General features: G+C 44.2%; 3 protein-coding genes across 3 annotated transcripts in view; 1 reads left to right on the forward strand and 2 right to left on the reverse strand.

Moving 5' to 3' along the window:
- Positions 1-615: 615 nt before the first annotated feature.
- On the reverse strand, positions 616-3,009 carry psmc3ip (PSMC3 interacting protein). Its single transcript, XM_019875769.1, has 8 exons — positions 2,661-3,009; positions 2,319-2,419; positions 2,148-2,237; positions 1,782-1,893; positions 1,270-1,415; positions 1,110-1,163; positions 968-1,027; positions 616-885 (listed from the first exon to the last, which is right to left on the reverse strand). Exons 1-8 carry the CDS (start codon positions 2,755-2,757, stop codon positions 829-831), a joined length of 717 nt encoding a protein of 238 aa, XP_019731328.1. The 5' UTR covers positions 2,758-3,009; the 3' UTR covers positions 616-828.
- Positions 3,010-3,483: 474 nt separating this feature from the next.
- On the reverse strand, positions 3,484-9,451 carry retreg3 (reticulophagy regulator family member 3). The gene is made up of 10 exons (XM_019875758.1): positions 9,207-9,451; positions 8,722-8,975; positions 7,297-7,403; positions 6,681-6,711; positions 6,439-6,565; positions 6,076-6,160; positions 5,737-5,874; positions 5,558-5,637; positions 5,172-5,304; positions 3,484-5,054 (listed from the first exon to the last, which is right to left on the reverse strand). Exons 2-10 carry the CDS (start codon positions 8,973-8,975, stop codon positions 4,516-4,518), a joined length of 1,494 nt encoding a protein of 497 aa, XP_019731317.1. The 5' UTR covers positions 9,207-9,451; the 3' UTR covers positions 3,484-4,515.
- Positions 9,452-9,732: 281 nt separating this feature from the next.
- The window catches only part of tubg1 (tubulin, gamma 1), a 4,944-nt gene continuing 1,578 nt past the window's right edge, over positions 9,733-13,098 (forward strand). Inside the window, exons 1-9 of the mRNA XM_019875779.1 lie at positions 9,733-9,881; positions 10,229-10,341; positions 10,713-10,880; positions 10,981-11,049; positions 11,344-11,423; positions 11,505-11,631; positions 12,076-12,162; positions 12,770-12,919; positions 12,999-13,095. Coding sequence (XP_019731338.1) covers positions 9,833-9,881; positions 10,229-10,341; positions 10,713-10,880; positions 10,981-11,049; positions 11,344-11,423; positions 11,505-11,631; positions 12,076-12,162; positions 12,770-12,919; positions 12,999-13,095 — 940 coding nt within the window. The 5' untranslated portion in view covers positions 9,733-9,832. The remainder of the gene's footprint in view (positions 9,882-10,228; positions 10,342-10,712; positions 10,881-10,980; positions 11,050-11,343; positions 11,424-11,504; positions 11,632-12,075; positions 12,163-12,769; positions 12,920-12,998; positions 13,096-13,098) is intronic.

Here is a 13,098-nt window from a genome sequence, read left to right on the forward strand (position 1 = left end):
CTTTCATCAGAAGCGACTTGAATCCTTTTTTTTTTTTTGCTTCGGTTCTATCTGAAAATGCACAATGACACCAAGCAGTAACGGATTGTATTGACAAACGCTGCAGCCTTCTTTTATCCAAAGCATTCGATATCGTGGCTCACGATGTCCCAAAACAAGGACTTCTCAGCTCTCAATTACTGAACAGTTAAGACAACGATAGCACAAGTAGATGTCATTGTGTACATACTAAAATGTTTTTTAACCGATGGTGTGCCTCAGGGTTCTGTCCTTGGCTTATTCCTGTTCAATCTCTTACAATTCAACTCTAGATGTAGTTGTTTTCCGGACATAGCTGTACAACCTCCACGGTAGTTCAGTATTTTGGTTTATTGGGTTTCAACTGCCCCTCTGCTTGTTTGAGGCAAACCGCAACATTGTTCCCTTCATGTTTCTACTGATGATATGCGTTTGATGTTAGCTTATGCGTTTAATGTTAGCTTGGTTTTGAATGTGCTGCTACTCTGTTGAGGCCAAGATAATTCCTTATGTGACCGTCTTTCCTGGTGAAATAAGTGTCTGAAATAATGTAGTGAACTGTCTTACATTTTATGAAACACTGTCCAGACACATGGACAACATCCAGCAAAGCATTTTTTATTCCTTTGGCTAAATAGTGCGTGCTGCCAATTTATTAAGCTTGTTATTGATCTTGAACGGGAAACTAAACAGTCACACTCAGCTTTTAAGTACAAGGTGAACATGTAAAATGTACAAAATACAACATATATACATGAATCAAGGTCCAGAGTTGTTTGATACATTCTTCTAAATGGAGCAAACTGATTTTCAAACAGATGGCACAACCACCTGGTAGTCTTCATCAGTCTCAACGCCAACCTCCTCCTGAAAGGAAAACGCTGCAGATATGTTGCGCTTTCCCAAAAAAAGTCTTGCGATAAACTCTCAAAAGTTTGACTTCACCCACCAGGAACTCTTTCTTGCTCTTGGGATACCCTTCCAGGATTGAGTCCATCATGTCCGAAGCCTGAGTAGAATCGAGCAAAACTAGTTTCCACACGTGATTGGCGAAGAAGACAATATTTTAGAAGACTTTAAACTCTTATTACCAGTCTCTTCCTCTTTCGCCACTCTTTTACATAAACATTGTGCTCTTTCAAAACCTGTAAATAGAATATGAGCCAAAGTCTAATACCACTGAAGTGATACATTTCATTATTAGGTGTTCAACACTTTAAAAAAAAAAAAAAAAAAAACAACCCGGCAAACCTTGTCTTTCTCCTCGGGTGTAACATGATTGGTGGCCGATTTTATTTTGTCCAGACGCTCACGACATCCTGAACACTCGTCTCTCAGTCGAGTGATCTCTGATGTCATTTCCTGTGAAGTTAGGCTGTTGTTGAGCTCCTTCAACTCTGTAACAGAGGAGTGCTTGCGGTCAGAAAAACATGTTCTGAGCTACAAATTCACGATCAGGAAAAAGTCCATGTTTTTTCTTTCCTTCACAATTTTAATTTTGCAAGATTGAAAAAAAGTCACTTTTTAAAAAAAATTATTTTCAAAAGAAAAATAAATATTCACGAATGAGGAATTGAGTTCGAATGTAAAAATACTACGCGGCCAAAATAATGTTTTCTTTAACTGAAAGTGTATATACTTGATACAAATATTAGTTATATCATATTTAATATTTTTCTTTTATGCAGGTTGATTTTCTTTGAAAAAAATATATTTGGACTTAACATGCTTTCTCATTGGAGAAGAACAAGGGGCAACTGTACCTGCTTCCAGATGTCTGCAGCTCTGGTTGAGGACCTGCATTTCTTCATTGAGTTTAGCAATATGACTGTCCATAACCTTCAGGTCTGCATCATTCACATCTTTAAACTGAGACTGCGAAGAAAAACATTAAAAAACGCAGACGCCGCAACACGGGTAAATACTCGATACTCGGGGGACCGAGAGACTGGATGGCATTACATCCGGTCTAAGGGTTGGCACAGCACCGTCAGAATTGTTGTGTAGCCCCAGTTAAGCACCTCCAGCACTTGGACACTGCAATGTCGGGGCCTCCGACTTGCAGGCTTGTTTATGGCAAGTACTTAATGAACGATATGTTTGGGGGGGGCTATTAACATTCAACTAACCTGATCAGCAAAATAAATCTTCTGTTTGCCGTAAATCTTCTCTTTTATCTTGCCCTCCAGGGCCAGCAGCTCCATGGATTTGACCACTGCCTGGTGACCAAAAAAAAAAAAAAAAAAATCACAATGCTTTATTTGTTTTAAACACAACTTCTCCTCAAATCTAAATCTAACCGTTTTGCCCAATCCGTGCTGTTTTTGTAGGTTACAGAAGACATCCTGGGAGGTGTAAGGACGGTTCTTTTCATTCAGGTAGGCGAGAATGACTGCGGCGCCTGTGTGGATGAAAATATGCTTACGTATACCGTATTTATTGATCCTTAATTGTGGAATTGTACCGTTAGCACACTTAGGTTTGACGGCTTGAGACATACTGTATATCATATTGTATATCTCTCGTTGCTAGCTGGCATGCAAGGCTAATGCTTGACTATGAATTTCTAACTAAAGCTTTTAACAGTTTAACTTGACTACAAATTAAACCGACACATTATTACAGTCAAGATGATAACTTACTGTTGTCCTTTTTACTCATGTTCAACTTGTGTACAGTCGCTTCCGCCTTCTTTCCAAACTGAGTTTCGCGCGCAATGATTCGTCGCAAATAGATCATTCATCAACAACACGCGCACCAAAATGTCTTGGAACCCATTGGAAGCTCCCACACAGCTACGTCTTTACCGTAAAGTGTAAAATAACTATGCATTGAAAAATAATATATAATAAATAAATCTGAATATTTTAGTCAAATTGTTTTCAGTGACTAACGATCGATTACATCATTAAAAGAGAGCGCACGTTCAGCACGGCCAGATTAATTTTTATGCCGGACGTGCGCGCTCATACTCGCAGGAATGGGAAGTGCTAACACTGTTAATATGTTAAAATCGCTTTGTTTGGTGTGTGGTGGGGGGGGGGGGGCGTCTGCCTATGACGGTTTGAATGGGGAAACTGTCTGGTCGGCGGTGGTATTGATAGCGGGGGCCTGTAGGGAGCGCTAGTGAGGGGGATAATGCTGTGAGCAGCTTGTATGGCCTGTAGGTGGGTGTAGTGAGCCTATTATTGCAGTGGTTAGGGGTAGAAGAAGTTGAAGCAGCGCTGAGTAATTTGTAAACAAGAGTCAGCTGGGAGTAGAATCGATGACTGCCACGGTGGATGTCGAGCTGCCCAGAAAGTTTGGATGAACACCGTCCGGCTGGTAAAAAAGAACGACGATTCCAAAATAGGTTAAAATTGTAAATGACAGCAAAATCGAGACTACAACATCTGAGCAGACTGTCAAATGTTCTTTGCCTGTTTAGTTGTTTTTGTTGGGGTTCTCACACAAAAAGATAAGCGCTTTAGTTGAAAAGTTTATTCAATATAATTTGCACATCAAAACATAAAAACTATTGCAGAGGAGAAAATGCACAAGTCAGCAGACTGGCAATTGTTGTTTGTAAAGTGAATCCAGCTGTTTCGTTGTGCAGCTTATGTGATTTTCTCAAAAATCACACGCTAAAAATCTAGAATTCAGATAAAAACTTAACTGTGGCTCACTTACAGTATGGATGACCAAGTCATATTTTCATCGTAAAGTCACAGCATACTAGCAAGATTCATGGGCCACTTTTACAAACTAAAATACTGTAATGATTTACTTAGAGTAAACCAAGTGCAACTCTATAAACTGTTGTTCGTATATTTCTTGACAAAAAAGAAAAGTTGAAGATGACTTTCACTTACATTGAGCTGTTTAAACATTGTCATTTATAGGGCGTGAGACAAATCCTGAATTTGTTCACACAGCAAAAAAGAAAATCACACAAAAGTAGCAAAAGCATTGGGGTACAATATTTACCATTTTCAATTGGTTGGAGGATCGAAATAAAATTTAAAATATCTCGTGCACTTTTTAATGTCAAAATTAGATTGTCTTCTGAGATGTGCAACTTTGGACAACCGCGGAGAACTTTAAGGGAAAAAAAAAACAGCAGCACAACTCTGGTAACTTGTGAATAAACAAGATTCTGGGAAAGCAACACGGATGGCTCAAATGGGAATGTTGGATTTGGTCCCGTGTTTGTTAGATAGCCCTCTTCTTGTCCAGCCCTCTGTGGGAAAGAGGGCGACATTTGAATGACAGCATTTTGAATGCAGCAACTCACACCCTGTAAAGAGTTATGACATGGTTCCCCCAACCAAAATAAGAAATAAAAAGCCGATGATTCATTTATCAAACCAATCCAACTGTGTCTTCTATGACATATTCACAGTGCCAAAAGTGATATTGACCACATGGGGCTGGGATTGAACATGAACATATATTTTTCTATTATCTAAGACTCCAACTCATTAAATGTTTTGTAACTTTTTTTTGTTTGTTTTTTTGTTACTGTGGTTTACCGAGCAGGCTGGACAGAAAGTTGGAGCCCTGACTCTCTCTACGTTGCCCTTCTCCAACGGGGTCCATCTGGCTAAGTTCTGACTGATCCAGCATCTCAAAGTCCTCCACGTCAAAGTCCGTATCCAGCTCCGAGCTGGACTGCTTGCGGGAGCTGCGGTGGGCGCCCGCCTTGGGGGGAGCTTGCCTGTGTTGGGCGGACGGCCGGCGAGGTTGCATGGCGCCGACCAGCGCCGCCCGGATCATGTTGCTAGCGATGTCGCCCGCCAGGTCGCCCATGAAGTCGGAGGCGGGCGGCAGGCCACTGAGGGACATTTCGGCGTCGAGGTCTTCCTGGTCCGAGTCCAGGTGAGCGTCCACGTCCAGTACGGAGGTGCGGTGACTCTGCAGTCCGGAAAGAGCCAGGCTGGGGAGTCCAATGCTGGTGTCGTCGTCATCGTCCATTAGGGTGGCATCTGGGTTGATGGAAGGGAAATCCGGGAGATCCTGAGCAAAAGATTCCTCGGCGTCACTGTGTCTCTCCAGTTCTGAAAGGGTGCAGGGAACAAACATGAAGACAAAAACACGGACAGGAAGATCCATCCATATTCTATCAGCCTCCGGTCACAATGCTGACCAGACAGGAAGATGGAAAAATAACTCACCCTCGGAGCCCTCGGTCAGCGGCGTCTGGCCCCGGGATAGATTAAAGGTGCCATTGTCAGTGTAGGAAACCTCAGCATCGGAGTGCTCCGAGTCAGTGAGAGCGAGTTCCTTTGCCACGACGATGTCGTCAAACTGAAAGAGAGAACGTTTTGACTCAATCTTAACACTAAAGCCTAACAAACAAACTTGCAACTAAGTTGTCATTTTAATCAGTTAAAAAAAAAAAATTCTCTCAACTGGAATTGGTAACAGAGTGGAGGTTAACATTTGGAAAAAAAAAATGCACTATGTTGCTTTTCTTAATCGCAAATGTTTTTTGATGGTGATGTTGACGAGTTTCATTTGTATAAAACCCTTGACATTCGGGCTTGTGACACAAACTGACCGTAGGACAGAAGGCTGCCAGCTCCTCCTCGCTGTCGCTGCCTTCACCTGAGATAACGCCATGTAGAGGCATGCGCAGGACTGGAGAGAATATACAAAAAAAAAAAACATTGAGGCAACTTTTGTTTAGTGAAAAAGCGCAGTCCAAGTGTAGGGCCGTGTGACGATGAGGCTTCTCACACTGGTTGTCGAGCGGCTTGGACATCATGTATCCGCAAACGCTGAAGTCCAGCCGCTGCAGGACTGGCTCCAGCTTCACAAACACGCGCTGGAAAACCCTGTGGTACGCCGCCAGAGGGGCCAGGAGCATCACCAACACTGGACAACATGGAGAATTTTTACCAAAACATCTTTTTTCTCTTCTTCATTAGCCAAAATGGATCCGACGAGTAATTTCGGATTATCCACAGCAGCCCAAGCAAGTCAGGAATTTAACGACATCTGACCTCTTGGGCTATCACCTTGCTATTTTATCTTTTTTTCTCTGTTTTAAAGGGACCGGCACCTGGCGGGACTCACCAGCCGAGTAGGAGAGCACCAACCCCGGAATGTATCGTCCAATCATGGCCAACGAGGAGAAGAGGCAGCAGGTCAGGATGCAAAACTGGAACACACAAACGCACATGTTACCATTTTGAAAAATATTTTAATAGTAATCCCCCCCAGCACCCCCGCCTCAACATTGCAACTTAATATATAATTATTTTTTCAGATTAGGAATCAGTGCAAAAAAATTACGTTTACTTGCATCTCAGATTAAAATATGTCGCAAACATTTGTTGACCGGTGTTGTGAGGGTCAACACATTCGCAACTGATTATGCAGTTTCGCTTTATACCACTCGTCGTAAAAACATTTTCACGTATCTCGTATTGCCCTCACCCTGCCGGGGTTGAATCGTTTGAAGTGCGCCAGGTTGGACGCAACGACGACGGCGCTGACCCAAGCCTCGGCGACGTGGTGGCACAACTCGGGTACGCTGAGGATGCCGGGCTGCACCAGGCCCCAACTACACATGAAAGCAGCATAACACAACATCACTGCATTCATTTATTATTTTTTTTTTTATAAAGTTTCAAATGTAATACTGTCAGAAAGACAAAAAGTCCACTCCAGTGACCAACCTTTCACTTTCACATTCATCCTGGTTTCTGACTGTGGAGAAGAGAGAATATCGATTACAGGGCATCCTCACCTTACGACAGTGCACCTGTCTTACGAACGTTAAAAAAATGAAATAAAATAAAAAAAGGAATAGAGACCAACTTACAACAAAGAACAACTTTATTAGCATGGTTTTTTTTTTGTCTGTCACAGAAAAAAAAATCAATTTGCCTGAAATAAATGAAAGCACCACTGCCACCTACTGTAGTGGATGTGCAATTACATTTTATTCTTACATGGGGGGGGGGGGGCGAACAGGCTGCTCTGTTGTGTTGCTTACAGATTGACTACTGATCCACTTGGTGACTTCACGTTTTGTTTGTTTTTTTTCCTACCATCCAAAAATAGGCCAGATTAATCTCACAGGCACCAGTCTGCAGGCATCGTCTGCGCCGCTTGTCAAGATCAGGACGCTACGAGAGGGCACGTTTCGAAGCAAGAATGGGATATTAACTGCTGGAGGTGACACACACATCCCTTGTTTGAGTCCAGCCTTTGGGGGGGAGGGGCAGCAGGTGGCTCATCGCCTCCGTTCGGACCGCACATTATGCTCGCAGAGAACAAACGTGTAAGCACCTCTGAGCTTGGGCCAGATCTTGTTCCTCCACGCGTCCACGCAGACAACGGCGGCCAGGCCGCACGCCAGCAGAAACAACAGACGCAGAGTCGTCAGCGCAAAGAACCTGCGGGACAACGTCAGCTCGTCAAGGGCGACGACACATGCCGCTTGTTCAAACAGCCAATGAAAAGACTATGCGGAATGATACGAGACTGTTACGTAAGGCTTGTCACGCACACCCAATGCTGATATCTTAGACATCACGCCATCAATTCTGCGCCGAGACATAACAATATGATGATGATGATGATGATGGTGGTTGTTTTTGCCGCAAAACAGTAACACAAAAAAAGCTACAGCCGAGCGATTAACCTGACCAAGAATTTGTTGGCATCGTAAGGCCTGTAATTGAGGTTAGCCATGTGATCTGGAAAGTGCAAAGATCTGGAAAATTAGATTTAGACGCTAAAGATCCGACAAACAACAAAACCACACAAACACTCACCGCAAGTGCAGCAGTGTTAACAGCCGAAAACAAAATGTTTTCATAGTCATACTTTTAGTTTGAGCAGGCATATTTTGAAATTGAGGATATAACCTTTGACCTGAATTTAATAGCTCCGACTGTAAGTCTAAAATATGGAAATTGGTTACCGGGGAAATGCTTAATTCACTTCCAAAGCACAGCTTAGGTGCACAACTCGGGAGCGCCGCCGGCACTGGGATGTTAAATTATTCAGAATGAAACTGACAAGTGACATGAGTACACAACGCCCAAACTTTAATCGAATACCAATGGCATTTTTTTGTCCAAATTAGAAAAAAAAAAAGCTGTGTTGGACATTGATTGGCAGGGAAAATGCATGTTTAGCACCCACATAATCAACTATTCACGGATCCAACATCTGTTTGTTGCAGAAAGTGCTTATTTATGATGAATCCCCGTTTATTCAATATTTGGTGGGGGTGACAAAAAAAAAAAATCCAATGCAATTACTGTGTAATGGATACCAATTATGCATTTTTCACATGTACAGTTACTCTCACCAACCATAAAATTAGTATGAGGCTCAGTTCTGACATGAATTTGTAGTTTGCATCTGACACCTCAAAGTGATACAGATTTTTCCATTGGACAATATTTAGACAAAAGTAAATCTTCCTTTTTTCAATGTTTTTGGTATTTCTGCAGTCTATAGTGGTTAAATACATTAATATGTACTTCACTAAGTATCTAAGAATGCATCACATGCTAAATTAAGTAGTTTCTAACGCCACCGCTTACCACAACCACAATAATAATCACGTTGTTAGATGCATGCCTCTCAAAAGTTGCCATTTACATCCTTGCCAAGGCATTTCGATACTCTCACATCAACTTTCCGGGTTAAAACGTGCATGACGTGTTCCTTAATGAAATGTTAAAACACTTGCATTCTCACCAGAACACAACGTTGACCAGCACGTAGAGAAGCAGACACTGGAAGGGTCTCTCCCACACCAGCACCGACTGCAGGTAGGTGAGCAGCGGCTCGTAGGGCCCCAGCCGGGATTGCAGCGCCGCTTTGACCGCCCGCACCAGAGCGTCCCTTTCGCTGGAGCCCGGTCGACTTCGGAGGCCGGCAGCACTGGAACTCGACTTGCCTCCGGCACCGTCCGCCGCCGCCACGTCTTCCATAGCCCCCGTTTGAGACATCTTCAGATGGAATGGGAGGGGAAAAAAAAAAAACACTTGAACGTGCAAATGAGAACTACGCGTGGTAGTAGACGATCAGAAGCGCCAGCACAACGTCGGTTTGCGACAATCGAGCGGGTTTCAAGAGCGAGATCACCAGCAGAGGAGCTAAGAGAAACCGTCCGGCGACATTAGGGGACTAAATGATAATGGAGCCATTGTGGAAAGTGTGAACGGTGAGCTGACACTTACTATTTGGACATTTTCGCACGTAGGAGGTCTCGTTGTTGAACTGCAAATATGGCGTAAGCTGTTTTTCTGAGCCCTTTATCGTCCAATCAGATTGCACAGGGACAAAAGTGGAACGTTGCGTTCAAATATCTAGGAATTGTGAATACTATTTTAATTTATTTTTTTGACAGAATAAACACTACGCTGACGAACAGATGACAAGTGATGAAACTTCCCATCATTACGTTGTTATAATCAATAGTAGCATTTGCACGAAACTGATCGACACTGCAGCATTTAAGTGCGTTGTATCATGTACTTTAATGAAACGTGAAACTACTTAGACGCCGCTTTGAATTTCAGTCAAAATTGTATATGTGTATCCTAAGTAGGAACGAGAAATACTAATTTATTGTCAGAGGGAATTGTGCATACAGTACTCTGTATTTTTTTAACGCAAGCTATCATTCCGTTATACCAACGTTCGCCTGTGGGGGCAGTGTTACCTTTTACTGCCTCTAATAAACAAAGAAGTCCGCTTCGTGTGTCACATCAAGCGGGAAGCAGGCTAGCAACAGCAAGCGGGCTAGGTAAATAAGCAAAGGGCTAGCAGGCTGGCTAAATAAAACGCCGCCCAGGACTTCAAGATGCCTCGGGAAATCATAACTCTACAACTTGGACAGTGCGGGAACCAAAGTACGTGTGAAATAAAATAATAAAACTGTACGTCAATTTACGTCGTGTTACTTCATAGCCGTTACGTCCATTTGGGTTAGCTTGCACAGAGCGGCAGTTCTCTATTGACGTCACCGAAATATTGTCATCAAATTTATTAAGACTTAATGTAATAGCTTCGCTGAGCCGTAATGTGAGTTTTTACTTCGACCTCCATGGAGGTTCACTAAGGAGTCAACGCTAATAAGGCTTGTGGATGTCGTTGCATTGGTACCAAACCTTAAATCCAGTGTCAAAAGTACTCATAATTGCACGTGCCGTTGAGTGTGCATTAAATGTCTCATTTGCTCATCCGTGTTTGTCTGCAGTCGGCTTTGAGTTTTGGAAGCAACTGTGTGCAGAGCATGGCATCAGTCCAGAGGGCATCGTCGAGGAATTTGCCACCGAAGGGACCGACAGGAAGGATGTTTTCTTCTATCAGGTACGTGCCGTGCATGTAACATAAAATGTTGGTGTTGAATTTGAAAGTGTGTTGTATGCGGTTGTCGCAAATTTGTGCAAGCGTGCAGACCTAAATGTTGCCTGCGTGCAGTGACACAACACTCCAGTAGATGGAATCAGAGGAGAGAAGAATCAAGTATCAGTTGATTCTTTCATAGACTGAAATGAATGGTTATTTTGCTAAAACACAGTAAAGGAGACGAGATTCATTTTTTCACACTTTAAATAGTTCCCAGGTGCCTTAATTGCATTTCAGTTGCAGACGTTAAGAAATTAGAGTACACAGCACAAACCATTTCTACTTTATTTTCCATAATATGTCCCGACTAAGCCGCTTTGTGTTTGCGGTAGGCCGATGACGAGCACTACATCCCCCGTGCAGTCCTCCTGGATCTGGAGCCTCGAGTGATCCACTCCATCCTCAATTCTCCTTACGCCAACCTATACAACCCCGAGAATATCTACCTGTCCGAGCATGGCGGAGGGGCCGGGAACAACTGGGCCAGCGGGTACTCGCAGGTGAGCACTTTTATCACAACATAAATATCTTTGAGCGCCCTAAGGAAATAGTTTACACATTCAACATGTTTGTATTTTATGTATTTTTTGCTCTCTGCAGGGTAAAAAAATCCAAGAGGACATTTTTGACATCATTGACCGCGAGGCAGATGGGAGCGACAGTCTGGAGGCGAGTTCCTAAATACCCTAGTAACTCCAATAGTGGCTACGGGTGTTTATTTGGGAGTATTCCTGACCCCATATCACCACCGTCATTTAGTGTGTGTGAGTCTGGAAGGTGTGGCCGAGCGTGTGTATGTTGGCGGGGCGCGGTGTGTAATAAGTGCGGCACTAATAGCTAAGGGCCGAGTAGAAGGCAGGTCTTACAGGGAGGGGGGTTGTCCACATTTTTTGCCAGCCCGCCACGTGTGATTGTAAGCTTGCTGCTACTTCGTATGAGTAACTTTGAAACTCCCCCCAACAGGGATTTGTCCTGTGTCATTCCATCGCTGGGGGGACAGGCTCCGGTCTGGGGTCGTACCTGCTGGAGAGGCTAAACGACAGGTCTAAACGCACAAATAATCTCTTCAGAGCATAAATAAAACGTGTTTGGCTTTACAAGCATGCCATTTTTTTTCTCATCAGGTACCCGAAGAAGCTGGTGCAGACCTACTCGGTCTTCCCCAACCAGGATGAAATGAGCGACGTGGTGGTGCAGCCGTACAACTCGCTGCTGACCCTCAAGAGGCTCACGCAGAATGCCGATTGCGTGGTGAGATTAATGTTGCCTCAATACTGAGAATGTTTTTTTTTTCCCCCCAGGATAATAAAGGACAGTGAATGTAATTAGGCTAAATAACGTTTTGGGTCTCATGGGATCGGAGGGGTCAGAGTCTGCACGCTGGCACTTGTGTGTGTGCAGTGTACAAAGTTGGAACGCACGCGATCACTTCTGGAAGAATTCCTTCACATTTTTTCTTTCGAGTTACAACCAACTGTACAGTAAATGCCTGGACAAAGGACGGAATTCTGTCAGACTGTATTCAGAGCTTTGATTCTTCCATTTTTTTTTTTCTTTTAATTTGAATGTTGCTGCATGGGTTTTCTCCGGGTACTCCGGTTTCCTCCCGCATGATCTTTTCTGTCCACCTCATCCATCTTCGTTTAGAGAGGCCCTTTGTCCTCATGTCTCGTATGCTGTTGTGTCATTCACCAGGTGGTGCTGGACAACACGGCGCTGAATCGCATCGCCACAGACCGGCTGCACATCCAGAACCCGTCCTTCTCGCAAATCAACCAGCTGGTGAGTGCGCGTGAGAGCACACGCAGCGCCTACTCCGCTCGAATTAACTTCACGTCCGACAATTGGCGAACTGTTTTGGAGGGTCAGTTGCTCAGCAGACTTTGAATGGAAATGAAAACCTTGGAAAAAAAATTAGATGAGCTTATTGGCTTAATTAGACCGGCTGCACATCCAGAACCCGTCCTTCTCGCAAATCAACCAGCTGGTGAGTGCGCGTGAGAGCGCACGCAGCGCCCACTCCGCTCGAATTCACTTTACGTCCGACAATTGGCGAATTGTTTTGGAGGGTCAGTTACTCAGCAGACTTTGAATGGAAATGAAAACCTTTGGAAAAAAAATTAGATGAGCTTATTGGCTTAATTTAGTCATGTGGTTTGCGCTCTATCTCGGCTTGCGGAAGACTCAAGACTGAAAACTAGGCTGTTCACTCATTAGGCTCAACGCAGTCCGGGAGACAAGCTGCAGCAAAAAATGTTGCCTTTATATCAAGGTAATGCTCAATTGAGAGTCTGTAAAAAAGGGAAATCCGTATCCGTCGGGCCCTGCCTTTGAATAACCTGCAATTGACGTTTCATTGAAGCTTTTTGTAATATGTCGGCCGTGACAGGTGTCTACCATCATGTCGGCGAGCACCACAACCCTGCGCTACCCGGGCTACATGAACAACGACCTCATCGGCCTCATCGCCTCGCTCATCCCCACGCCGCGCCTCCACTTTTTGATGACGGGCTACACGCCGCTCACCACCGACCAGTCGGTGAGTGGATCCTCAAGGGACGACGGGCATAGGATTGTTTCGGTGGGACGGGTGTTAACAATGGGCAAGCGCTGCACAGGTGGCCAGCGTGAGGAAGACCACCGTGCTGGACGTGATGAGGAGGCTCCTGCAGCCCAAGAACGTGATGGTGTCCACGGGCAGAGAGCGCCAGCCCAGGC

The sequence above is a fragment of the Hippocampus comes genome, unplaced genomic scaffold, assembly GCF_001891065.2.
Source record: "Hippocampus comes isolate QL1 unplaced genomic scaffold, H_comes_QL1_v1.1 scaffold93, whole genome shotgun sequence".
In the NCBI taxonomy this organism is placed as follows: domain Eukaryota; kingdom Metazoa; phylum Chordata; class Actinopteri; order Syngnathiformes; family Syngnathidae; genus Hippocampus; species Hippocampus comes.